This window comes from Amblyomma americanum, chromosome 1 (genome assembly GCF_052857255.1).
Source record: "Amblyomma americanum isolate KBUSLIRL-KWMA chromosome 1, ASM5285725v1, whole genome shotgun sequence".
Lineage (NCBI taxonomy): Eukaryota > Metazoa > Arthropoda > Arachnida > Ixodida > Ixodidae > Amblyomma > Amblyomma americanum.
In genome coordinates, this window is record NC_135497.1 from 438,351,041 (window position 1) to 438,376,677 (window position 25,637).

General features: G+C 49.1%; 1 protein-coding gene across 1 annotated transcript in view; it reads left to right on the forward strand.

Annotated features, from left to right (window-relative positions):
* The window catches only part of Ctl2 (Choline transporter-like 2), a gene marked incomplete in the record, with an annotated part of 162,290 nt that overhangs the window by 128,176 nt on the left and 8,477 nt on the right, over positions 1–25,637 (forward strand). The window contains 2 exon segments of the mRNA XM_077650539.1: positions 4,614–4,702; positions 12,437–12,521. Coding sequence (XP_077506665.1) covers positions 4,614–4,702; positions 12,437–12,521 — 174 coding nt within the window.

Consider the following 25,637-nt stretch of genomic DNA (forward strand, 5'->3'; position numbering starts at 1 on the left):
GCAGCTTGAAAATAGGGCAAACCTTCGCGCTTGGCGTTCAATTTCTGCTCACCGACGTTCCTAAATTGCCGTTTTCTTCATACATACCTTGAGTTGGAATTCAGCTAAAATATTTTGTAGAGGCATAATTGGGACATTAAAGACTTCAAAAATCGCAATTTTTGAAAATTGCTATTTTTGACCACGGAGGCAAACATAGCAAGAAATGAGTGACTGTGCTGCTGTGCACAAATGTGGATGGGTCTGAGATATGCCCCCTGTTAGTTATTGGCAAAAGTGCAAAACCGCACTGCTTCAAGGGGAACAGGAGCCTACCTGTCAAGTACGTGGCAAACAGCCGGTCATGGATGACCCGTGCCATTTTTGCTGACTGGGTGGTGGCACTTGACCGTGACATGAGCAGACAAAATCGAAAGGTTTGTTTGCTCTTGGACAATTGTTCAGCGCACCGCATTGACGACGTCAAGCTCTTTGTCACAAAGAATGACTGACGGTTTGCTGACACAACTGGCCTCTTGACTGATATAAAAGGCTTCCATTAATTCCCGCGTGGCCTGTTCACTGTGCGTATACAGCACCTTCGTGCTACGCCAGATGGCCGTGCATGTTTTCTTTTTCTTTTTCATTACCTCACACTTTTTGCAGTGGCTGACCAAGTAAGAAAGATCCTTGTCATTTTCCAGATTATTTTTGTGCTCCTGTAACCTTTTATTTAGACATCGTCCTGTCTGCCCAATGTACTGGGCTCCGCAGGAGAGTGGAATTTTGTACACAACTCCTTTGCGACAAGCGACGAGCTTGTTCCTGTGCTCGGTGCCACAACCTTTCCTTTTTCTCGACCGTTCCTTCTCCCTTTGGATCGCCGGACACAACTGTTTTAGTTTGTTGGGAACATGTGTCACTTTTTCTGCAACGACACCTTTCGTCCCTGTGCTTGAATGATCCATTAAGGATTCCAAATTCCGCTACGCTTGTTTCTTTCCTGAAGGATCACAACCCAGGAAGCCGTGTCGCCTTCAGTATTGATGTCATGGACTTATATTACAGCCTCCCGCATGACAAACTGTTGAAACGTGTAAAAATGTGCATCACAGAAGATAATGATGAGCTAGCCTTCGTCATGAAGTGTGGTCTGACAGTTGAAAGCTTCCTAGAGCTACTCCGTTTTTACCTGTGTTCGACCGTCGTAGGTTGGCAGGGCAAACTGTATTCACAGAAGGCAGGAGTATGTATCGGGTCAAGCGTCGCCCCGGTCCTTAGCGAAATATTTTTGATGTACGTGGATAGGGACCTCGAGAGGGAACTATCGGGAATGCACCTAAAGACCGTTAGGTATGTGGACGACTACCTGGTGTTTACTGAACGCGATCGCTTAACAACGCGCATGGCTGACATTTTGAAGGTTTTCAGAAAATGGGGAGCAGGGCTGGAATTCACCTTCGAGGCACCTTCCGAGGAAGAGTTGCAGTTCTTAGATTTGCGCCTGTGTTTCAGTCCCGATCATGTCTGCTGGAAGTATAACCCCAGATCTACTAAACCGCTCCTTAGTTCCCACTCAGGTCATTCCAAAATTGTAAAAAATGGTATTATTAGTTCCTGCCTCCGTAATTCCTTGACAAAATCCTGTCACCATTCTATCAGCGACAGTTTCCAATCTCAGCTATCCAGAATTAGGCTTGCGGGTACCCAAGTTTTACGGTAAGCGACGCCTGCTCTCGTTTGCTCAAGTGGGTGAAACAGCAGGACACTCAGCTTACACGTAACAACCAACAAGAAAAAAAGAAAAAAGTTGCTATTCTTCCTTATCTACATCGTATCACCCATGGGCTAAAAAATGTGGCAAATAGATATAAAGTTAATGTAGCAATATCAGCTCCCAACAAACTAAAACAGTTGTGTCCGGCAATCCAAAGGGAGAAGGAACGGTCGAGAAAAAGGAAAGGTTGTGGCACCGAGCACAGGAACAAGCTCGTCGCTTGTCGCAAAGGAGTTGTGTACAAAATTCCACTCTCCTGCGGAGCCCAGTACATTGGGCAGACAGGACGATGTCTAAATAAAAGGTTACAGGAGCACAAAAATAATCTGGAAAATGACAAGGATCTTTCTTACTTGGTCAGCCACTGCAAAAAGTGTGAGGTAATGAAAAAGAAAAAGAAAACATGCACGGCCATCTGGCGTAGCACGAAGGTGCTGTATACGCACAGTGAACAGACCACGCGGGAATTAATGGAAGCCTTTTATATCAGTCAAGAGGCCAGTTGTGTCAGCAAACCGTCAGTCATTCTTTGTGACAAAGAGATAGCCTTTCTTGGTGGCATTTGAGCGTCGTATGCATCTCTGCCGACGTCAAGCTGTCAAGTGTGGAGCTGAAGTTCTTCCCGCCGAACTGTACCTCAGTCATTCAACCCCTGGACCAAGGCATCATCCGGAGCATGAGGTCTTCCTACCGGGAGAGGTTGATCCAGCGGCTTCTCCTGAACACCGACACTGGTAGGGAGACGAAAGTCGATCTTTTCATGGCTTTAGAAATGATGGCTGCGGCATGGAGAGTAACACGGTGCAGCGTGATCCGCAATTGCTTCAAGCACACCAGGTTTGTCGACAGCAAGGCGACCAGCACGACTGCAGCTGCGGAAAGTGTACCATCGTCATCGACTCCGGGGATTGACGTCACTTGGAAATCGCTCCAGGAAGCTGGAAACGTCCCTGCTGACATAGCGCTGGACGATTTCCTCCACGCTGACGCAGACGTGATTGTCCAATACATCGTCAAAAGTGTTCGCGAGCCGGAAGAGCCGTCCAATCATGAAGACGACTCCGCTCAAGATTTACCTGCCCTGGCAGCCTCATCGCAGGTACTGGATGCCTTCGACGTTATCAGAAAATTCCTTGGCACACACGATGACGACGTTGCGATGTCACTGTTAACAGAGTTCGAAAGTCGCGTGACGCCACTGCTGGCAGTGAAACGCAAGCAGGCCAAGCTCACAGATTTCTGGCAATAAAACTCTGTTTTGCTGGAGTTATTGCCTTGCATTTTTTGTTAATTTCTCGACAGCGAAATTTCGCGACAACGAAATTTCTCGCGCGTCCCGTCGATTTCGTTGTAGCGGGATTCAACTGTATATAACTCCTCTACGTTGCCAGCTATATCCTGATTAATGAGGAGTCCCACACCTAGTTCTCGTCTATCCGCTAATCCACGATAGCACTATATATGCCCGTCCTTTAGTACTGTATACACCTCACCTGCCTTCCTAACTTCACGAAGCCCTATGACATCCCATTTTATTCCCGCTAGTTCCTCAAATAGCACTGCTAGGCTGGCCTCACTAGATAAGGTTCTAGCGTTGAACATTGCCAGGTTCAGATTCCAGTGGCGGCCTGTCCGGAGCCAGAGATTCTTAGCACCCTCCGCTGCGTCACAGGTCTGACCGCCGCCTTGGTCAGTTGCTCTGCAGCCGCTGGGGACTGAGGGCCGAGGGTTAATTGATTTGATCATAGAAGGTAGTGGCCAAGTACTACACCAGGGTGGGCAAATCCTGTTCTGGTGAGGGAGTGCGTGGTCGGTTCTGGTCTCCGAGCGCAGGACTCACCCCAGGCCTGGTTGTTTGTGCAATTCCATCGCCACGTGGACTTTTTTTTTTAATCCAGTGGAGAATTGCACGGCACCGGGATTCGAACCCCGGTCCTCTATCACGCGAGGCGGATGCTCTACCTCTTCGCCATAGCTGCAAGCTGCAAGAAGAACGCAAACATTATCTTAATTCACAGGAAAAGAGACGCCAAGGGCTTGAAAAATTACAGACCGATCAGATTACTGTCCTTTGCCTACAAGGTATTTACTAAGGTAATCGCTAATAGAGTCAGAGCAACCTTAGACTTTAATCAACCATATGATCAGGCAGGCTTTCGTAAAGGGTATTCAACAATAGATCACATTCACACTATCAATAAGGTGATAGAGAAATGCGCTCAATATAACCAACCTCTATATATCGCCTGCATTGATTACGAGAAAGCATTCGACTCTGTGGACACCTCAGCTGTCATACAGGCATTGCGGAATCGGGTTGTAGAAGAGCCTTATGTCAAAATACTGGAAGATATCTATAGCAGCTGCACAGCTACCATAGTTCTTCATAAAGTCAGCAATAAAATTTCAATAAGGAAGGGCGTCAGGCAAGGAGACACGATCTCGCCAATGGTACTCACCGTTTACAGGAGGTATTTCGAGGCCTGAATTGGGAACAGTTAGGGATAAGAGTTAATGGAGAATGCCCAAATAATCTGCGACTCGCTGATGACATTGCCTTGCTGAGTCGTAACAACTGTTCGTAACCGTTTTTGCCCATTGCGTACAGTGCATTCTGGTCAAGGCATTTTACGAAATCGTATCAGCTGGGATCATATCATCGAGCTTCTGCTGTAGCTGATTCTGCAGGTACGAATAGTTATCCTATTAAAAAGTCTGAGACAAAAAATTTTTTTGTTAGGACAATATATACGGTGGATGAAAGTGTGTATTGTAAATATTGTGCTCACTGTATGTATGTAGCATGTGATTTCACATGCTAGGGATGTGACATGTGTTCTTGTCCCCCTTTTTGCAGCTGTGCCGACCTTCTTTGTGTTTGCGCGCAAGGTGGATGCCCTGAACAACCATTTGCCTGAGCTCAACTACTACATGCTGCCTGTTCTGGTAAGCACTGTGCCAGAGCTGTCTTTCAGGAAAGGCCTAGCGAGGCTCAACTGCTGCACATAAGAGGTTGCCACAGCTTCCCAACTGGAGCATTTTGCCGACATGCACACTCGGGCGTGGCAGTGGTGATTAGGGTACCTGGATGCCAGGGCCGCCGTTGAGGGTGGTGCCATCCTTTAAAGACCCCCACGCCGGCTCTTTCTCGCTGCGACGCCATATTGAATCACGACGGGCGGGCGCATTTGCTCGGTGCAAGCAGCTGTGCTTGCATTGTTCGAGGCACAGTGGCTGCGGTTGACTCGGTTCTACTTGAGTGCTCGACTTCATGGCTGATGAGCTTGTCAAATTCACCGAGCCATCATGACGGGCTGTTGTGTGCCAGTGCGCTCCTGGTCAATGCTTAAAGGCATTGTTTTCCCTTCCCCCGGGACTCGGAGCAGTAATGAAGCTGAATCAGTAATGAAGCTCAACTTTTAGGTAGCACTTATTTTTCCAAAAGCCTAACACATCACCACCCAATTTTGCAAGCAAAATAGGAATTGCATGCATAGGCATCATTAAAAAATTGCAGCTTTTCTAAACTAAACCGTTTCTGGTCGATTCTTTTTCACAAAGCATGAGATTTCAAACTCGATTTCTTTAATTTCGGATTTAAAATTTTAAAAGAATTGCTGCAGTTCTTTAATGACCTCAAATTCACCTTTTTTGCGTAGGTTTATATGGATGGTTTATTAATGAGTACAGGCGGGCTTGAATAAAAAGAATACAGTGAAAAAATGTGTGCAGAAATATATGCAGAGTATACTGAGGAATCGCAGCAGAGCAACCGGTGCGCATGTTATAGGCGGGTGCAAGCGAAGTCTGCATATGAGCGCACGCAAGAGCACTAGCTTGGTGTTTGTGCGCCTGTCAGAAAAATGAAAAGAGTGAAAAAGTTGCAGTAATCTTCTATCCTATCGCCAACGAGGGACGGTCAGTTTTTATGGGCCTCGAGAAAAAAAACGCAGACGGAGTAGCAACGTTGGTATAGGGTGGCATCGTTTTTATATACCAGCGCCCGTCTGTAAACAGATGTAATTGCACCCATGTGAGCAATAAACAGGTGAGCAACTTGCAGTTACACTTTGAAAGATTAAAAAGCAGACAGACTTCAGTCTGCGAGCACAAGAAATGGAAACAGCCCGCACGACGCAAGTGATACCAACCGCAGCGCGCGACCGGCTGATGACGCGCAGCTGTTATCAAAGCGCAGGACTTGAAAAACCAAAAAGCACGTAGAAAAAGAAAGAAAACAATTTCTTCCACTCGGACGGAGCGGAAACACCTGCTCAGCAACGGATCTTTAAAATCCGTCTGTAAAAACAGACGGCACACTAATTGTTCAACCTCGACCACTCGGGGCCCTAAAATTAAGTCGTACAATTACGTCTTCGACCCTCGGATGTTAAAATGGCTATTATGAGTAAAAAGATGCACAGTGCGATACTGATGAAAAAGACTTGTCAAGTGAAAGCACTCTAAAGTGCGCAGAGAGCATGAACTGCGCCATAACGAACGCTAGGGCAGCTGATCCCGTGTGATTCAATATGGCGGTGCCGTTGAAGTTGTCTCCACCCTGAACGGCGGCGCTGGCATCGAGGCAGTCTAATGCTGATGGGTTGCACTGCCTGATGGGTGTCAGGCAGTGTGCCATACAATAGGGACTTTTAGATGAGAGGGCTCTATCTGTTAGAGCAAGGATTCTCAAACTTTCTTGGCTCAAGGAACCCCGACAGCCTCCAGCACGTGCCAAGGAGCCCTCCTCCCCATCGCAGTGTTGTCATAAGCGCCACAGTCTGTTGGTGTTGCTTTTGAGTGGACCTTTGCTTTTTTGCTGTTTTGTTCACTTTGTACATTTGTTTGTGACTTTATGCATTTGTTTGTATTCCTGCTTTCAGCAATCAGCTTTTTATTCAATGTCCATCTATCACTCATGCTCAAACCTCTAAGCTCAAAATAAGAATGCAGAAAACTAGTCACATGACAAGCATTCCTCTCATTCGCGCACTCGACTGGTTGGCCTGCGCACAGACTCACGTGATAGCGCAGTTTCTGGAATGCATTGGCGGCAACGCGGGCACGTGGGTACCAGCGGGCGCGACAAGCGTGGTTCTTATATTGTGCAAGAAGGGGGCAACAGGCGGGGCGGGGGAGCATTGTCAGGATGCTTCAAGGCAAGGCTGAAGCCAGCAGAAGAGAGAAAAAAGACATATGTTGCAAAGGAAGGGTTTTTCCTCTCACTCTTTGATGCGCCTCGTTTGGGCACACTGATTGGACACAACTCGAAAGCACATGATGGCATGGCCAGACTGGAGCATGCTGGAGCAGCGGCGGTGGCGCGCACATGTCCCTGCAAAGCGCTGCTGATACTGCGCACACGTCAAGCCTGAGCAAGATACCATATAAACCCCTGTAAGGGCCGCACCTGTGTACGGGCCGCACCCTCAGCTGAGAATGTCAGCAGGTCTACCAGCCTCGGCTGTCTCCAATTCCGATGGCGTCTGCGCCACCAATAGCCAGGAAACGGCACGCTTTGTCCCTCAAAACCCAGCAGAGCACTGTGAGAGACGTCGAAGGCAGTTTGAAAAAGGGTACGGTGGAAGAAAAGTACAGTGTCGCCGACACTACTGTGTCCGCCATTTGGCAGAACAGACAAGTTGTGACAACAACTGCAGGCAGTCTCCACATCGCTTGCGAAAGAGCGGATTCGTGCGTCAAAGTACGAAGATGTTGATGCCACTTTGTTTAAATGGTTTCACGAGGTCCGAGCCCGGAGTGTTCATGTGAGTGGCCCAATATTGCAAGACAAGGCCAGGTGTTCTGGAAACCTTTTGGGGCATGATGGTTTCAACCCATTCAACGGTCGGATTCAGTATATTAAGGACCAGCATGGGATAAGCTGTCGGGCTTTCTCCGGCGAAAGTGCAGAAATCGACAATTCTGCCATTGATCCTGGCTCAACATTAATGTTGAGAGTATGCTTTCTAAGTACAGTTAAAGCTGGATATAAAGAAGTTGAAAAAAGTCTGGGATTTTTTATTACATCCAGATTTTCGTTACATGCAGTTTTTGCAAGAAGACCCGAAAGGACATTGCAGAATGGAAACTAGAATAAAAAATCAATGTAGAAAAAGTCACCTTTAAAATGTTAACAGAAAACCCCATTACTCGAAGTCATAAACGCGGAGAAACGTTCTGCGATAGTGCTGATAGCGCGACTGTCACAGCAGCTGCTGCCACCTCCGCTGCAGCTCGCGCAACGCTGCTTCGAGTGGGGGGGGGGGGGGGGGGGCACCGCCGCCAGTCTAGCACATGCTTCTTCCCTCACGTTCCCTTTCTCAGTCTGCCCGCCGCTGTTGCTCTAGGAAACGGACTCTTCGCCATGTGTCGTTGGTGGGTTCCGCTTTCCCCGCTCTAGAGTCCCGACGCGCGAGAGCTGTCGGCACCTAAATCACGTGAGCAAAGTACTACGCGGCTGCGGTGGGCGCGAACTGCTCGTGCCGTTTCGTTTCTACCATGCCCTATCATTTCTCGCTGCTTTTGAGCATGAACTGTTGTAGTACCATCACGCGGTATGGAGTTCCAAAAGCGAAAGCAACGGAGATGCGCCGGCGGCGCAGGAGCACGACGCGTTGACTCAACTACGCTTGCTCGTTGCGATCGTTGGCTCCCTCTCATGTCAGTTCATTCCTTATCGTCGTGAAACTTTTCTGCCAGACTTCATAACTCAGCACAAGCTAACAGATGGTCGGCTTAGCGAGTTCGTTATATCAAGGTCATTTGCCGCTGTGCGTTCGTTACATGGAGGTCTCAAGTGCACGCGCTTCAATGAGGGTGGCGTCGGGGAATTAAAAAACTTTGTTACATCGAGGAATTCGCTATATGGAGGTTCGTTACATCTAGGTTTAACTGTAAACCGACCGTGATGTCTACAGTGCAGACGAAGCTGGAGTTTTCTATAACCTGCTTCTGAATCGCACTCTCGCTTTGTGAGATGAGCGCCGCTCTAGTCAAAAGGCGCCGAAGGAGCCAGTAACAGTCTTGTTTTGCGCCAACATGGATGTCACAGACTAGTGGCGCCTGTTTGTCGTGAGAATATTGAAATGACCATGGTGCTTCAAGAAAAGGGATTGTCTACATGTTTCATACGCAGCCAACAAAAAGGCTTGGCTGACCCAGGAGCTCTTTGCTAGTTGGCTGCAGAAAGTTGTCGAGAACATATGGTTGCTGAGAAACAGCAAGTTGTCTTAAGTTTAGACAACTGCTACGCTCATAATGTGACGCGAAAGCTGTGCTGCAGTGATCTTGAAATTATTGCCGGCAAACACGACAGCCAAGAGCCAGCAACTAGACCAGGGCGTGATCGTGACGGTAAAAGCGCACCACAAAAGACGCATATGCGAACGTTTAGTGCTGAACATGCAGCAAAAGGAGCCATGGAAGGTGGATTTAAGGGCTGCCATCGATATGGTCGCAGTATCATGGTGGCAGGTAAAGGTTGTGAGGGTCAAAAGTGGGTCAAGAAAGCTGGTTTCGTGAGGAATTCCGGGCTTCGGACACTGGCACCGCTAGTGACAACGTGTGTTTCAATCTTACGACGACGTGTGGTCCAATCTTATAAAAAATACCTTATTTATTCGATTCTAAGCTGATATTTTTTTTTTCAAATAATCATATTCCAAACTCTAGGGTTGGCTTAGATTCGAGGATTTAAAAAAACGTGGAAGTTTTTCATTGAAACTGCTAAATATGGTGCATAGCTAGTGCCGTCTAGAAAAGTTAGTATCGCAGCCGCTACTAGTGATGTCAGTAGCCAACCGTACACAAGCAAGGTCGCCATTTTTACCTGTGTTGTGTCGGCCGTATTGGTGTGTGGCGTGGTGTTATCGCGATGGCACCAAGCAGGAGATGCCACGACAGTGCCACTTTCAAGCGAAAAGTTATGATAGCCGCAGAGGCATCGTCGAACCTTCAAGCCGGGCGGGACTTCGGCGACGATGAGAAAAACGTCTGTCATTGGAAGGGACAACGACAGCAGCTTTTTGCGTGCGCCGCAACGAGGATGGCATTTAGCGGACCAAAGAAAGGCCGTCACCACGAAGTGGAGACAGTTTTGGCCGACTTTGTTTGGACGCGGAGAGCAGCTGACCTTCCAATGACAACAGAAGTGCTCCAAGCGAAAGCTAGGGAACTTTCGAGGCAGCGAGGCCTAACGCCAAAGGATTTCACAGCCAGCCGGGGCTGGCTTCAGAAATTCATGAAGCGCTTCGGCTTGAGCCTCCGACGTCGCACTTCAATCACCCAGAAGCTGCCAAGCGATTTCGAAGAAAAGCTGATAGCTTTTCAGCGCTACATGCTGCGAAAGAGAGAAGCGGCAGGATACAACCTTGGGCAAATCGGCAGTGCCGACCAGACGGCTGTGTATTTTGATATGCCAGTGGCGTACACCGTGAATGAAAAGGGTGCCTAGGAGGTGATGGTGCGCTCTGCGGGCTACAAGAATCAGCGCGCAACTCTGATGCTGTGCTGCACAGCTGACAGACATAAACTGCCTCCTTATATGATATTTAAAAGGAAGACACTGCCTGCTCGAGAAACTTTCCCAAGAAATGTCATTGTGCGGGCAAATGAGAACGGGTGGATGACGGGTGCGATGGTGGAGAGTGGGTCAAGATTGTGTGGCGACGGGGTCCAGGAGCCCTTTCGACAAAGAACTCGCTCCTTGTCGTCGACTCTTACCGTGGGCACTTGACCAACAACGTGAAGGCTGCACTCGCCCAAGCAAACATCGACCTCGCTGTCATGCCGGGCGGCATGACGGGTCATTTGCAGCCAGTTGTTGTCTGCATCAACAAACCTTTCAAGGATCGTCTGCAGAAATATTACACGGACTGGTTGACTGACGAAGACCACATGCTAACGGCAACGGGCCGCATCAAATGTGCATCGCTATCGCAGCTGGCGGTCTGGGCAGCAGCGTGGGACGACATCCCAGGTACTTTGATCGTGCGCGCCTTTAAAAAGTGCAGCACATCTAATGCGCCTGACGGTACCGAAGATAGTGCACTGTTTGAAGGTGACAGTGACAAGGAACACAGCGACAAGTCTAGCATCGACGACGACGTTGAATGAGCTCTGCATGTTCAGATTCAATAAATGCTGTTTGCAATTTGTTAACGCTGTCCTCGCTTTTTTTGTTCGGCCCACATTCGAAGTAATATATATATTTTTTTGTTGGCTTCGGACTTTAGGGGGTTGGCTTAGAATCGGGGTCGGCCTAGATTCGAGTAAATACGGTAATTGTGTGCATGAGAACGACACATTCGCAGCCTTCATCGTCGAAGACGACGATGGCAACGCTGTGTATGAAGTAGCCGCCACAGATGAAGGCATCGTGGCAGCAGTACGCAGTCGCGATGAACCTGATAAAGTCAGTGAAAGTACAGCAGAAGTTCTGTGCAAAGAGAGACCTCAGCGCAGCAAGCGCTCAAGTGCCTCAATGTTTTAATGCGAAAGCTGTCGACAGAACTCTGTCTACAGCCCGCACATGAGGAGACTTAAGTGCACCTTCAATTTTTTTAAGATGAAGTCGTTAGCACTGTAGTTAAATTGCAGCACCAGACGAAAATAACTTTGTTCTTTCGTTCACTATGACACTTCGAAGAAAAGATCTAATAAACTTCTTTGTTGCCTGTGATTGCAGTGTTGCGTGTCTGATGCGTTGTCAGGTGCACTTTGAAGGGTAGGTTGGCCATACTGAATGCGCGAACACATGGAAAAGCTACGTTTTGGTTACAGTGCAGTACCTCTTATAATGCTAATTTGCCCAACTCTGGCGGTATGCATTGTAAGCGGTCTATGCTGTATATAGAAATGTCGACATTGTTGCAGCACAGCCGATACCTGCTACTGCAGCTATCAGTCTGATATGGCGGCTGCCAGACCAACAGTTGCAAAGAAACTGATGCAGACACTCACGCGATTCGCAACAGAAGCTGCGCAAACGTGAAATCTAATGCTATCGCTAATGAAGCTACCATGGGTTCTGAAAACTACCCCAGTGAGTTCGAACCGATGACAGGCCCAAACGAAAGGGTAGAAACTGTTCAAAAGCGAACTCATGAAAATTATGGCTCTAGCAATTGAAAAAATAAAGATGTGCAACTTGAGGGTTATGTTTCAGCCTATCCTTACAAGAGGCACTAATTGCTTTAGTGGCCTGTGTTGCAAGTTGTAGGGCACTGCTTGAAAGTTGCCCATTGGCTGTAACTGTTTCCATTTACTCTATCTGTATGTTGCGTGTGGAGCTTGAAAAATACACCTGGAGAGTTCTTTTAACGAACGATTTGGTGGCACCCTAAAATAGATGCCATGAGAAGAACTGAACTGCATTGCTGCTCTTGTTTGTTAAGGTTCACTGTAAGCCTTTCTCAGGACCACACAAAAGGGGCACTTAGACTGAACTTGGAATAGGGGGTGGACCTATGAGTTGCCTCAGCAGGGCAAATTTCTTTAAGCTTTTTGCTTCGTCATAGCATCTCTGTATGCACTCGCAGTAATGCTGTCACTTGTTTGCGGTGTTCCACAGGTGATTCTTCTCGGCAGTGGTTTCAAGCATCTGCCTAAAATTGGGGATGGGGTGTTCACATTATTGAGTCGCACTGAGATAATGTGACCATCATCTCTCTCGTGCAGACGATCTCTGTGGGTGCCTACATCATAGCATCCAGCTTCTTCAGCGTCTACAGCATGGCCGTGGACACACTGTTCCTCTGCTTCTGTGAGTAGAGTCTTGGCGACCCATTGTTCTTATGCTGACAGTGCAGCCATGGCTACTCGTTTGTAAGCCCTCCTTGGGGTCTGTTTTCCTGGAGCTTTGCTGAAGGCAGAAGGCTGCAGGGTTCACACAGCCTCTTGAAAATGCCATCCATTTTGATGAAAGTGTTTCTTTGACGGTCCCTTAAACTCTGGGAAATTAGAGGGGCTTGCTATATTTCTTTAAAAGCTGGAAACGAGAAACCTCTTTTTTTTTTTTTGCTGAAGCATGGCAGTTTGAGAATTATGCCTGTGAAAATGCATGCGAAAGCATGAACTGCAGAAAGTGTGTATGGCAGTATCAGCAGTGATGCATGAAGTGGTGGAACGGGCTCGGATGTTTGTGGCTGTGTTATGGTTGTAGCACACATGCTGTCAAAACCCGCATATAATACGAGCTGTTATTTGTAGATTACAAAATGGAAGAAAAGTTTTCATCCGTGTAGAATGCGAATGGGGAAAGCATTGCACTGGAAGCATTTATTTGCCCTGCATTTTGCACTTGACTCGGCGACTCTGTGAACACTCGTAAGGCGTACGCATTGCACGCTTGCACATCCAGTGCCACCTTGCACCATGCGTCGAAAAGGGGCACACATCTCCATGTGCCTGGTGCTGCCTTGGTCCCCCTCTTGTGCTGACACGCTTGATCAGAGAATTTCATGGCATGAAGAAAAGAGCAGCTCACACTCGCTGCAGGAGCCACCCAGTCCTTTGATTGTTGTAAACCGGTGTATCTGTTTCGATGTGCGTGCGGAATGGCAGCGCATGCGCCAATATCTGGCATGTACTACAGATATGGGCTTCGCTGCATGTGCTGTCTGGCTCCAGCATATGTGCATGCACACCCAGTAAGTGTTTTTAGAGCCAGGACTTTATTCAGTGTCGTCGTCGGGTGTGCAGTCTTCTCGGAGTCCCTTGTCAGAGATATCTTTCCATTGAAATTCTTTGTTGCCCTAGAGCGCATTCAATATACTACATTTCTTAAAAGTGTGACCGACAAGATCCTTGGCAATGCTGGCCCAGCAAGGCGTGGCTTGGGAAGCCCGTTTCAGCTGTCTGGCGGTAGTACTGTAGAACCCCTCTGTAGTAAAGTAGCTCAGACCCGTAAAAATCTTTTCTATATCAGTGTCTGTACAATATCAGTTGTTGGTGATGGCATTGCTCTGACTATGCGTTCTCGCTGCTTACTAAGTATGATGTGTTGGTTTATGAAAGAAACAGAAATACCTTACATCCTGCTGTTATAGTCTCTTTTTTTATGTGATAATTATTATCAGTTATCACATGTTATCGCGTTTTCAACTTTGTCTTCGTCTTTTCGCCTTGTGGAAGTACTGATGCCAGTTTAATACCATGTGAAAACCAAAGCTTTGCATGATCATGGTGTCATCTTCCGTGGCCTCATCATCATTTGAAGGGGCTCTGAAACACCTTCCAATGAGAGCACATCAACTTGCTCAATCACTGCATTGGGTTGTTGTGAACAGCTGAGCCAAATATAACACTTCTACCCGCAGCAGAAAACCCACTATCATGCGCGAGAATGCACTTTTTCATGTTCGCACCCTCATCCATTGCTCGCACCTGCGTATACAGTCGAGCCTACATAAAGCGGCCCCACTTAAGACGAACTTATCGCTTATAATGAACGAGACCTGTGTGACCGTCAAAATATACATTGTTTCAATGGCACAAAGTCACATGTATAACGAACGTCATTAAGCCCTGCTGATCGGTTACAGTGAACGGACGGCGTAAACCCGGCACCGCGATGCGAGATAACCTGCCTCCGACCCCTCTGTGCACTCGACGCGCGGCATGTTTTCCTGAGACTCTGCGCAGGCCAACTGCCCGCCCCGTTTCGCGCCGCTCTCGAGCGAGCTACCCTTCCCCGCCGACGCGCCTTCCAATTTAGCTGGGCCAACCCACGGGGGGTGGCACACGGCCGCGGTCATACATCAAGAAATACAGGTGGATGGGCTCTCCTTTCGAGCCCCAGGCACAACACAAGCTGAAGGGGTTGCCATCGCCCTAGCTGCTTCTGATTCAAAATCCAAACACATAATAACAGACTCGCGTTCGGCATGTCGCAATTATGAGGCTGGCTGGATAACTCCACTAGCTGAATGAATACTAAGGAACTGCAGCCGGGATACCGATCCTACTCCCCGCTGTCTGGTTTGGACTCCGGGCCGTCAGGGCCTAGCAGGAAACGAAGCTGCAGACGCGGCGGCCCGAGCACTCATTCACCAGGCGTTCCCATTGGCTCCTGAGCACCTGGAACCTGAAGGTAGCTGCTTACTCTCCTTCAAAGCTATCACATCCTATTATAAGGATAGGCATCGCCTCTACCCGGCCCCTGCAAAGGGACTGGGGAAAGCAAACGAATGCGTTCTACTCCGATTATTCATGAACAGAATGCTGTTCCCGGCAGTACTACAACACTTCGATCCCGCGTTCACTGGCAGGTGCAAACACTGTGGGGAGGTGGCTGACACAAACCACATGGTTTGGGCTTGCCAGCGCAACTCAGCTCTCTCCCCCCACCCCAACCCTACCAGAGAGGAATGGGAGGCGGCCCTGCTTGGCTGTTCGGACCTTCACGCCCAAAAGGCTTTTGTCAAGAGGGCTAAGCTGGTGGATTCGACCAGTGGGGTCCCGGAATAAGGACTCCACCCATTGCGGGGCTCTTTAGAGAGCCTCACCTCTTTCTTTCAATAAAGGCTTTTCACCACCATTGCAACATTGCCCTCCCGCCCCTCCTCGCAACTCCGCTTCCCTCTCCTCACTCTCTTGCAAATCTGCGCGTGGCCTCTGCGATCAACCGCGCCGCCGCCCGAGCCAATCACGGAGGCCACGCTCCGTGAAGCAGGCCTTCCGTGGGAGCCAAGAGGTGGCTGCACTGACGCTCACGGACGCTCCTCATTGGTCTCTCCGCTGGCGCTGTGCGCCTATATCCTTAGCTTGATTGCCGCCTGTGCACGTTGCATGTCTACCTCATCGCGCGCTTTTGTCACTGTTATTGCGGTGCGGATGTTTCGTTGGCTTCGTTCAAATCTCGGGAGGACGGGAACACCGTGCCCATTTTCATTGTATTCAGCGGTAGAGATGATGAAAACGGCCTGGGCGGAGGTGACGGCCACTGGCGAGTGGAACTGCTTCCGCAAGGCCGGCTCCGTCGACTCAGTGTCTGATGCCAGGTCTGATGCTCCGGAAGATGATCAGCCCGGCGGCGATTTGTGGCAGCGTGTCGTCGACTCTGACGTGAGGGGTCATGACATTAGTTGTAATGATTTTATTTCTGTCGATGACGACGCCAATACTGCGGAACCGTGCACGGACGAGGGCATTGTTTCTGAAGTGCGGGACGAATCAGATGAGGATGAAACTTCGGAGCCAGCACCCATAAGTGCGCCTGTAACAACGAGCTACATAGAGAGCCTCAGACAACTTCTCTATGCCAAGGGCTTCAGCGATAGCACGCTTCTGCTTTAAATAAACTGGAAACCTTCCTCATTGGATCTGCGCTGCAGAAACAGACGTCCATCACGGATTTTTCGGAAAGAAGAAAAAATTTTGTGTTTTGACAAGCAGCTGTCTTTAAAGCTGTGGTCCACTTACTGCAAACTTCGGGATATAACGAATGGACGCCGCATGACGCTCATGTTTGTTATAAGCGGGCTCCACTGTGCAAGGTGAGAGATTGCTATTCGTTAGGTTCTTTCAGACGTCAGGCAGCTACCATGGCTGCTGCCAATAAGCCGAGTAGCTCTGGTGGGTCAGGAAGCTCTGCTCCCCGGAGGTGGGGCCGGCAGAGGAGCGCCGCCCTTTCAGCGTGCAAAAAGTGGCAAGAGGAGAGGGAGAGGCATGCAGACGCTGAAGCTCAAATTTTGACTACAGATAACTAGGCATCTACGAAGCGCATTAAAAAAAATTGTTCCTGGACAATATTCGTAAAGCGGCTTGCTTGAACATTCCAGCCATACCGCAACTTCATTAGAGCCTTCTTTCAGAGCCCCTTTAAAGGCAGTAAAGAAACCTGCGCAGTGCCGCCGTGCCTCCGCTCCTTGCTGCCGTTTCCTCGTGCTTCGTGTTGCCATGCTAAGAACGGACACTCTTTTCTTCCGTCTTGTAGTCCTCACTGCACTTTTACAGGCTTTTCTTTCTCAGTGACCCGCACCACCTGCTAGCTTTACTTTTCCGTGCACGCTGCGCGCTCTGCCTCACGGCCTCAAAGTCTTCAAAAAGTTGGCTTCTCCTCGCGACTCACAAGCTTGGTGGTGGAGCCACCTCAAAGAGCACTGTTTTATTGTATTTGGTATCTATATGCCTCGCGATCCTAGACTTCGTGCGTGCCGTGATGTCATTATTCCACGGGAAGTCGTCCCGTCGCTCCGATTCAAACTCGGCGCCCTCTTATGACGTCACGGCTCCCTCTTATGACATCATAGGATGGAATGACGTGAACGTGACGTACACGCAGACTCCATGATTTCTGGCGGCTAGCTGCGTGGTCTAGCAGCAGCCGAAATTAAAGTTTCCGTCGCCACACGTTGAAGGCATCTATCGGGGGTCACTACCGTCGCTTCGTTTACGCTTGCACCGACGTCTTGCCAGCGTTACGATCGATCCCGTTCCCGAACCCGACAACGAAGTTCTCGCAAAAACTCCGGCCTGCATTTCAGCGACCTCAGCCCCACAGAGCGTGCGATGCTTTTGAGGAGCACGGTTAGTATAGGCACCAGCGGGTTGTTCCCCCTTCCGCCGTGAGCAGCCGTTGTTAATTAAATGTAACCCTAGTGCGGGGAGGTGCCAGGGGCGAGGACAAGGTCGGCGCGTCGCGCGCATCGGGGGCTCTCCGACGCTTTGGGGCCAATGGATTGCGATTCCTTGAATGGCGCCGTTGCACAATGCAGCAGGCAGCGTCGAGGAGGTTTCCTGCGGTTGCAAGGGCCAGTTTTCTTTTTGCCACAAAAAATGGATGGGTGCTCAAGGGCGCTCGTGTTTAAAGTTGGCGCCTTGAAAGTAAAGCCGACGCATGGCGCTTTAACGCGTTCCGCGCATATTCGGAGGTACGGGGTCCACTAGACCGGGCTATCTCGCTCACCTGCATGTCCCTTCAGATGTGTATTGTGACCGGATTAAATTAGCCGAGAGCTCGAATAGAACAGTTCCGCCCAACTGCCAAAGCTATTGAATGTAGCCGCAAACAAACGAGTTGGAGGAGAGTGGAGTCACGGTCACTGCAGGTTCCAAATCTTTTTTCTTAACTGCCTTGAATCTTGTCTCTCGTCCCTAATAAACGATTTCCGTTAAGTAGTTGGAAGATGACTGGCACTGGAGAGCGTACGAAGACACAAGTGCTCTTTATACTTCTAACTGCCTTGTACGATCACCGACCATCGTGCCGTCATAGTTTTTCATCGACCGGGGCGATCATCTGACCAGCCTTAACAGGCTCCTTCAAAGGTTAACTTGAAGCGGCACTTGGAGTTCCTTTGCTGTTCGGCGCTTGTAAATCGAGGTGCGTCAAAAACAAAACCACGGGGCACGTAAAGATCATAGACGCGAAGCGCAATAACAAACCGAAACTCTCCTGGTCGGCTGCAGTGCCGCCAAACATTGGTTTTCTTTGCTTCCAACATTCAGGTTGTCTTTTGTCTGTCTTCCTTGTGTGATAAAAGTGCACTATCGGTTTGAAAACAAAACTTACTTCAATATTGAACCGCGCAACCTTCTTTTGTCAGCCTCAGAGATTCGTGGTGTCCATGCCGGAAGGAAGTTTCCTCCAAGATGGCGTCTCTCGTCCTATGATGTCATCACACTTGTATTTGCGAGATTGGCCTGTGGCGGCGATACCTGTATTTTGATTCTTGCTCTCTTCCACCTTACAAGAGCTTTGTTTCCAGTAAGATTGGCGTTATTGTGATCCAGAGCTGGTATTCTATCGATACAAGCCAACTTCAATTTCTCCTCAGTCTCTCTTTAATAATAGAACGCGATAGCACTATCCTGCAGCCTCCGCTTATTGCCAGCCGCTATGTGCTGCCACGCGCGGGAGCGCCCGTGAGCACATTCCAAACCGAAGATGTATTTGTCACTGGACTACTTGTCCACATTCGCGCCATCGTCCTCACTAGCACTGCCGTCGTGATCGCTGCTGCGGTCCCACAGCTCGTCGTTCGAACATCGTCGTGCAGCGAAATCCCGCACTTTGCACACAGCCACATCACGTCATCACGTGGAAGAGCTGAAAATTTTGCCTTGCTGCAGCTGCCACTGCCGCACCTGATCACCTGTTGCGAATGTTGAACTTGTGGCCCGGAGCGCAGTTGTTCACTTCTTCGGCGTAAAAAATGACAGCCATCTCAAATGTAGCCAAGAACGAGCGCCGGTCGCTTACCAGACCCAGAGCACAAATAACGAATGACGAAGCACTACATTAAAAACTTATGAAACGCGGCCAGCAGTAGTCAAATGCGTCAGAGCCAAAGAGAAACTACGCATGAGCAGCGTTGGCTCTTCCGTCTGCTACCGACACTCCCCGGCGCCGCTGCGGTTCCAAGTGGGGGTGCTGCGGCAATTGGAACAGCGGCCCTTCTATCAGTGTTGACACTCCCTTGAGGACCGAGTGCGCGGTTGAAAGTAAATAAAAAAGAAAAACTTGGATGATGCCTTTTAAGAGTAGAATGCGAATGCATTGTCGGGCCGCCGCCGCTTATCAGCAGACGCAATCTGCAGCCACGTGTGGCGAGTGGGCTGGTGCGGTTTGCTGCTTATCAACAGCTACCATCAGCCGCCTCGCGTGGTGTGGGGATGCCAGTTCTGTGCGTTGACATAGCAGCTGCTGAAGGCCAGCACCAAGAGCGATGCGACGGCGCGCGCAGAAAAAATGCAACCACGCTATAAAATATCTGATATCTCGTTTGTCTCGCCTTTATTTATGATGTGATGCTTTGGTTTTGATTTTTAGTCGAGCCCCCCACTTTGGATTTTCAAAATTTGAAAAATAGGTTGACTTCCAATTGTGTAAATATGGTATATCCGAGTTTTTACTATAGCCATAAATATAGATTAGATGCCATAAATATAGGCCATAAATATAAATGAAATTGCCTTGAAAATGCTCATGGTAACCCGTTAATCGAAGTCGTATAAACTTGGAGAAATATTTCATGATCATGCTGATATCGCAGCTCACACAATTCCACTATTTAGGGGATTAGGGAGAATTGGGTAGTGCGGGGAGTCAGAAGCACCACGCGTGGACTGGCGAGTGCACATACAGAGTGCATGCACCTGTGCTGGCACCACCTCTAGACCGGCTGTGGAGGTCCAGCATGCCCCTCTCTTGGTCTGCTTGGCTGCCGTTGCCTTAGGAAACAGGCTCTTTGCCTCACGTCGCCAGCTTCTCCTCCATCCCTGCTCCATGCGTGTAATGGCTATTGTCGCAGGAATCACACGGGCAACTGAGTGGTGGCAGTGGACATGTAGTGCTTGTCCCACGGCTTCTTTGTTGTGTCCTATTGTTCTTAGCTGCTTTAGAGCAACAGTCGTTGTAGTGCTCTGTGATGTGATGTTAAGGGGGGACGCGGCCATTGAAAACCGAAAAATCTCGAAAAAGTCGATTTTTGGAAAAGTGAATATTCTGACAGTTTGTGTCATAAACTACCTGTTCTGCAAATATCAACGCCTAATTCGTCGTGAAAGTACTTCAAATTAAATATCGAACAAGCCGCGGCAGCCGCTGAGCTGCGAGAAAGCGCCGAAAATATCCCAACTTCGAGCGCATGCCGTTTCTCACCCAGCAAACCGAGCGCCGCCATCTTGGTCTTGTTTTGTTCGTGAATTCTTGCTCTTTTTTTTTGCCTCCTCCGACGACCGCGGCGGCAGCATGGTGGAAGCGTGGCTAGCTTGTGATTGGGGCCCTCAAAGCGCCTTTCGAGCTTCCCGTGTTTGAAATGCGAGGCTGCGATTGGGCGAAGGGCGCGCTCCTCGAGAACGCGAGGGATCGCGCGGCCGCTATTGGCTGCTGCACGCGCTGACGAGGCGGTAACCTTTCGGCGGCGGCCGGCGCATCGTCTGCACTGGCCGCCATGGCTCTTTCCTTTTCTCGTTGTTGGCGGTCTTTGTGGTTTTTGCGCTCTCTTCACGTTTCGCCAGGTTTGTGTTCGCTGTTGTCACCATCTTCACGATATCTCGCCGTGCCGTCCGAACAGTTTCCTGCAGACTGTTGCGCGGTCAGTCACGATGCGTCCAACAAAGCTACATGCGTTCGGTGCGCAGAAGCGTGCTATGAAGTTGGTTCGTGCGGCGAAGCGTGCTACCAACAGCCACTGTGTCGATGCTTCCAGCCACGTAGCTTCTGCTACATCGCTACCAGACAGTGATTGCGTCACCGCGTTCAGCGACGTACCAGCAGCTTCTTCGGTGCAAGAAAGCGTTGCTTCGGGCACGCTTTGTGTACCGAACTCTTCAACCTCGGCGATTGCGGCCTCCAGCTCCGGTCTGGAATCTACCCCGAAGCGTGACAATGCGTCGCGCGCCGTTCACTTGGAAACGCATTTCCTGACGCGCGAGGAGATCGAGGCGGCGGATGCACAACGTGCTGTTGTTCAAGAAAGTCTTGGCGCCATGCCAGCGACACAACGGAAGTTTGAAGCGATGACGCCCGATCCCAGATCTGCCACCGCTACAAGTGAAGGTGCGAAATTTTGCCTTGTGCAAATGGATACCCTAAGCGATCTGCTCTCTAGCACCTTGTGCAAGCATTGCCTTGCGTCCGGGTTGACCGTTGAAGAAGGCACCCAGCTTGGACTGGCAACAAAGCTTGAACTGATGTGCCCACATTGTGGGATGGTTGCAAGCTCGTGGAACTCCCAACGCCAGAATGAAGCAATGGCCTTTGAAGAATGAGAGGCAGCAAAGGAAAAAAAAGTGCGCAAGGACACCACCAGCTATTCTGCAGGGTCATTTTAAACCTAGGGATAGGTTTGAAACTTTCTCGAGGGCCATGTTTAGGCATGACTTTTTTCCTGGTGTGGGTGCTCATTCTGACTGCATTTCGGGAACCACTTATCGGATTTCCATGGGTTTTTTTTTTATTTCGTACCTGAATAAATTTTTGAGGGCAAGACAAGCCCACTTTTTCAAGTTATTGTATCTGAAATTTGTCATAAGCAATTAAAATTTACCTAATGAAGGTCTAATTAGTGACACTAAAATCAGTGCTGTGCTAAAATTTTTCAGCAAGGAAATTCAGCAAAAGGGCCTTGTCTTGCCCTGCAGTACCTATCTAGCAATAACCATAATGAATTTCACAGTGACAGCGCTGTTTTCAAATTCTCCAGGCCTGGAATAAGGGACCTATGTCAACCATTTTGATATACAGTGAAAGCTCGTTAATTCGAATTCCACGGGGACGCTTAACGAGTTCGAATTAAGCCGAATGCGAAATAACGAAAGGCATGAAAAAAAACGCCAGAAACTAGACTGGGTTGCTAGAAAACACTTGCAACTCACTTTATTCATTGACCAAAGTAATCAGTGATCACTTTCTGCTTTTTTTCTTTGAAAGCAATGTTCATCACTTTGCTTTCCAAAGTGCGACATTGACGCAGAGCATCATCCTCGCCCTCCTCAAAACTGAAAAACAGGCGCGCGACACCGATCGCCTCCATCACTTGCGAAGCTGAAGGCCGCACTGGCGCCTCTTCTTCGTCGTCTTTTTCGTCGTCATCGACGACAGGTTCTTCGCCCGTTACCTGCGCGATGATGTCCTCGTCGGTCAAAGCACCACACACCACTGCACTGTTGTCTGCGTCGATGTAGTCGTCGAAGCTGACATCTTCCAGCGCATCACGCAAGCCTGCGGGGATGATCCACTCCTGACTTGGCTCACAAGCTGCTTCCGTGCCTGGGCCCTCATCGGCCACACTGAAGCCACAGTGCCGGAAACAGTTAGAAACTGTTGCTGCCGTGACCTGATCCCAGGCACGCACCAACATATGCAAAGCTGTGAGCAGTGTCACAGAGTAGTCCGTGCCCGCGTACAAAACCAAGCGTTCCAACATGTGGCGCCTGTAAAATGACTTTACATTCTTAATGACGCCCTGGTCCATGGGTTGCAGAGCTGCAGTTGTGTTCGGCGGGAGAAAGGCCAGCTTAATAGTCTTCAGTTCCACATCAACCATGTGTGCGGAACAATTGTCCACAATAAAAAGAACCTTTCTTCCACTCAGTTCAAACTTGCGGTCGAGCTTGATCAGCCACTGTCTGAATATTTCCCGCGTCATCCATGCTTTACGATTAGCGGTGTATTCCACTGGCAGCGTCCGGATGTTCTTGAAGCAGCGAGGCTTCAGGGCCTTACCTACGACGAGCAGGGGCAGCTTCTCCGTCCCGGTCATGTTTGCTGCGACCAAGACGGTTACGCGCTCCTTGCTACGCTTCCCGCCTGCACAGCTGTCTCCCTTGTAAGTCATCGTCTTACTTGGTAGCAGCTTGTAGAAGAGCGCTGTTTCATCCGCATTGAATATATCATGCGGCGAATAGGCTTCCAGGTACTCCCGCAAAGCACCCATTTGCCACGTCGTGCATGTCTCGCTGTTGACATCTTTGCTTTCACCCGACAAAGCGCGAAACACGATGTTGTGCCTGTCCCGGAAGCGATGAAGCCAGCCTTCTGAGGCATTGAAACCTTCGATGTGAAGGCGAAGCGCGTAGTCTGCTGCCTTCGTCATGACCATCGGGCCACTCACTGGAATGTCCTGGCTTCTCATCTCTCTTATCCAACTGACCATCGCGTGCTCCAATTCCGGGTGCTTCGCAGGCCGAAGTCTCTTGCGACTGCTGGCGAAAACTTCGGTTTCATAGGCATCCTCAATCGCTCTCTTGTTCTTGATATAAGTTGAGAGCGTGCTTTTAGGGATGCCATGCTTCTTCGCAATTTCCAATTTGCTTGCCTTCCCGGCATCCACTTCACGAAGGATTTCTACCTTCTCCTTGAGCGTTTTGGCGCTGTAGCCTTGGCCGCGAGAAGACATTGCGAACTCCGCAACGATCGAAGGAAACAGCTCTTAAGACTCGAGGCACGGATCGCACAGCAGCAGGACGATTCCGGAGCGTCGAAGAAAATACTAGGCCTAGTGACACGACACAAAGGGCGACCCGGCACAACGAGCAACCCACAAGGAAAAAGAACCTGTTGCTACTCGCGACACCTCGCTGCCCTCGCCCCCTCGCTCCGCTCATCCGGGACTGAGCTGATGGCGATGATAGTGGGTGAGCTGGATTGGAGCGTTCGCGCCACCTATTGTTACACAAAGAAAGCTTGTAGTGAAGTATGAAATATCACCACGCGGCGGCGCGCAGTTCGAATTATCCATGGAGGAGCCGACGTGCGGACGAAATAACGAGTTGGTTTACCCATAGACACCTATGGAGCGTGGCCGGACCGTAACGGTCAGTTCGAATTATCCAAAAGTTCGAATTAACGAGGTGCGAATTAACGAGCTTTCACTGTACTCCCGTAACTTTAGAACCAGTGTGCACAGCTTCATGAAACTTGGTATTTCTTCAAATGTTTGAGTTCTGAGCCTACCCTAAAAATTTCATTCAGATATCTATAAAATTTCATTCAGAAACAAGAAAGCTGGTGTTCTCGCAACCTTTGAGGGCTGTTTTCTCAGAATGTATTTTTTGCCTGGCGTGGCTGCTCATTCTGGCTGCTGCTTGGGAACTGCTTATCGGATTTCCATGGGGTTTTTTTTATTCCGTACCTGAATAAATTTCTGAGGGCAAGACAAGCCCGCTTTTTCAAGTTATTGTGTCTGAAATTTGTCATAATCAATTAAAATTTGCCTAATGAAGGTCTAATTGGCAACACTAAATTCAGTGCTGTGCTAAACTTTTACAGCAAGGAAATTTAGAAAAAGGGCTCTGTCTTGCCCTGGGGCACCTATCCAGGAATGACCACAATGAATTTCACAGTGTCAACACAATTTTCAAATTCTCCAGGCCTGGAATAAGCGACCTATGTGAACCTCATTGATATAATCCTGTAACTTGAGAACCGGAGCCCACAGCTCCATGAAATTTGGTAGTTCTTCAAAGGGTTATGCTGTGAGCCTACCCTGAAAATTTCATTCAGATATATCAAGAAACAAAAAAGTTGGTGTTCAAGGGTAGCTTCCCCCCTTAAAGGATTGAAAGCTGCGGAGACTGCTACTTTTGTCACATAGAGGCACAGACACCAGCTGAGGTTGATTGTTGCGATTGTAGTCTTTCCTCTCATGGCAGTTAATATTCAGTCGTCATGATACTTTTGGCATGGTTCAGTTTGATTTCAAGTAACACTGCTCTAGCTAATGATAGGCAGCACAGTGAGTTCGTTATATCGTGGCCAGCTGCTGCAACATCTTCATTTCATATGGTTCACCAATACACATGCTTCGCTGGGAGTGTCGTTGGGGAGTTGAAACTTCATAATATTGAGGATTTCACTTCATGGAGGTTCGTTACATTTATAGTTTAACTGCACTAGTTTGGGCAAATAGTGAATGCAGACTCTGGCCACAAGAGTGGAACACCTAAGGAAAATAAGAATGGGGTGGAGCGTGTTTGGCAGGTACTCTCACATCATGAATAGCAGTTTGCCAACATCTCTAAAGAAGAATAAATATATAATACCGCAGCAGTGGCCTGGTGGTGCAAGCATCTGCCTCGTATGTGGGAGGTGCGAGGTTCGATCCCCAGTGCTGCCGTGTACCCATCAGTGATACAATGTGTACAAGCTTTCCCTTGGCCTGGTGCTCGGCTTCTCTGGGGTGAAATTCTTGGGAAATGAGTCTTTGACCCCACCTTGAGTAGACGGAAAAAAACCTTGTGCCATGGCACTTTTTAGCCAAGTGCTCTTGCACCATAAAAATCTATCTTCGTCAAGAAAGTATAAAGCAGCTGTACCTTGCCGGTGCTCACCTGGGGAGTGGAAACTTGGAAGTTAACGAAAAGGGTTGAGCAAAGATTGAGGACGATGTAGTGACCTGTGGAAAGGAAAATGATAGGTGTAACATGAAGA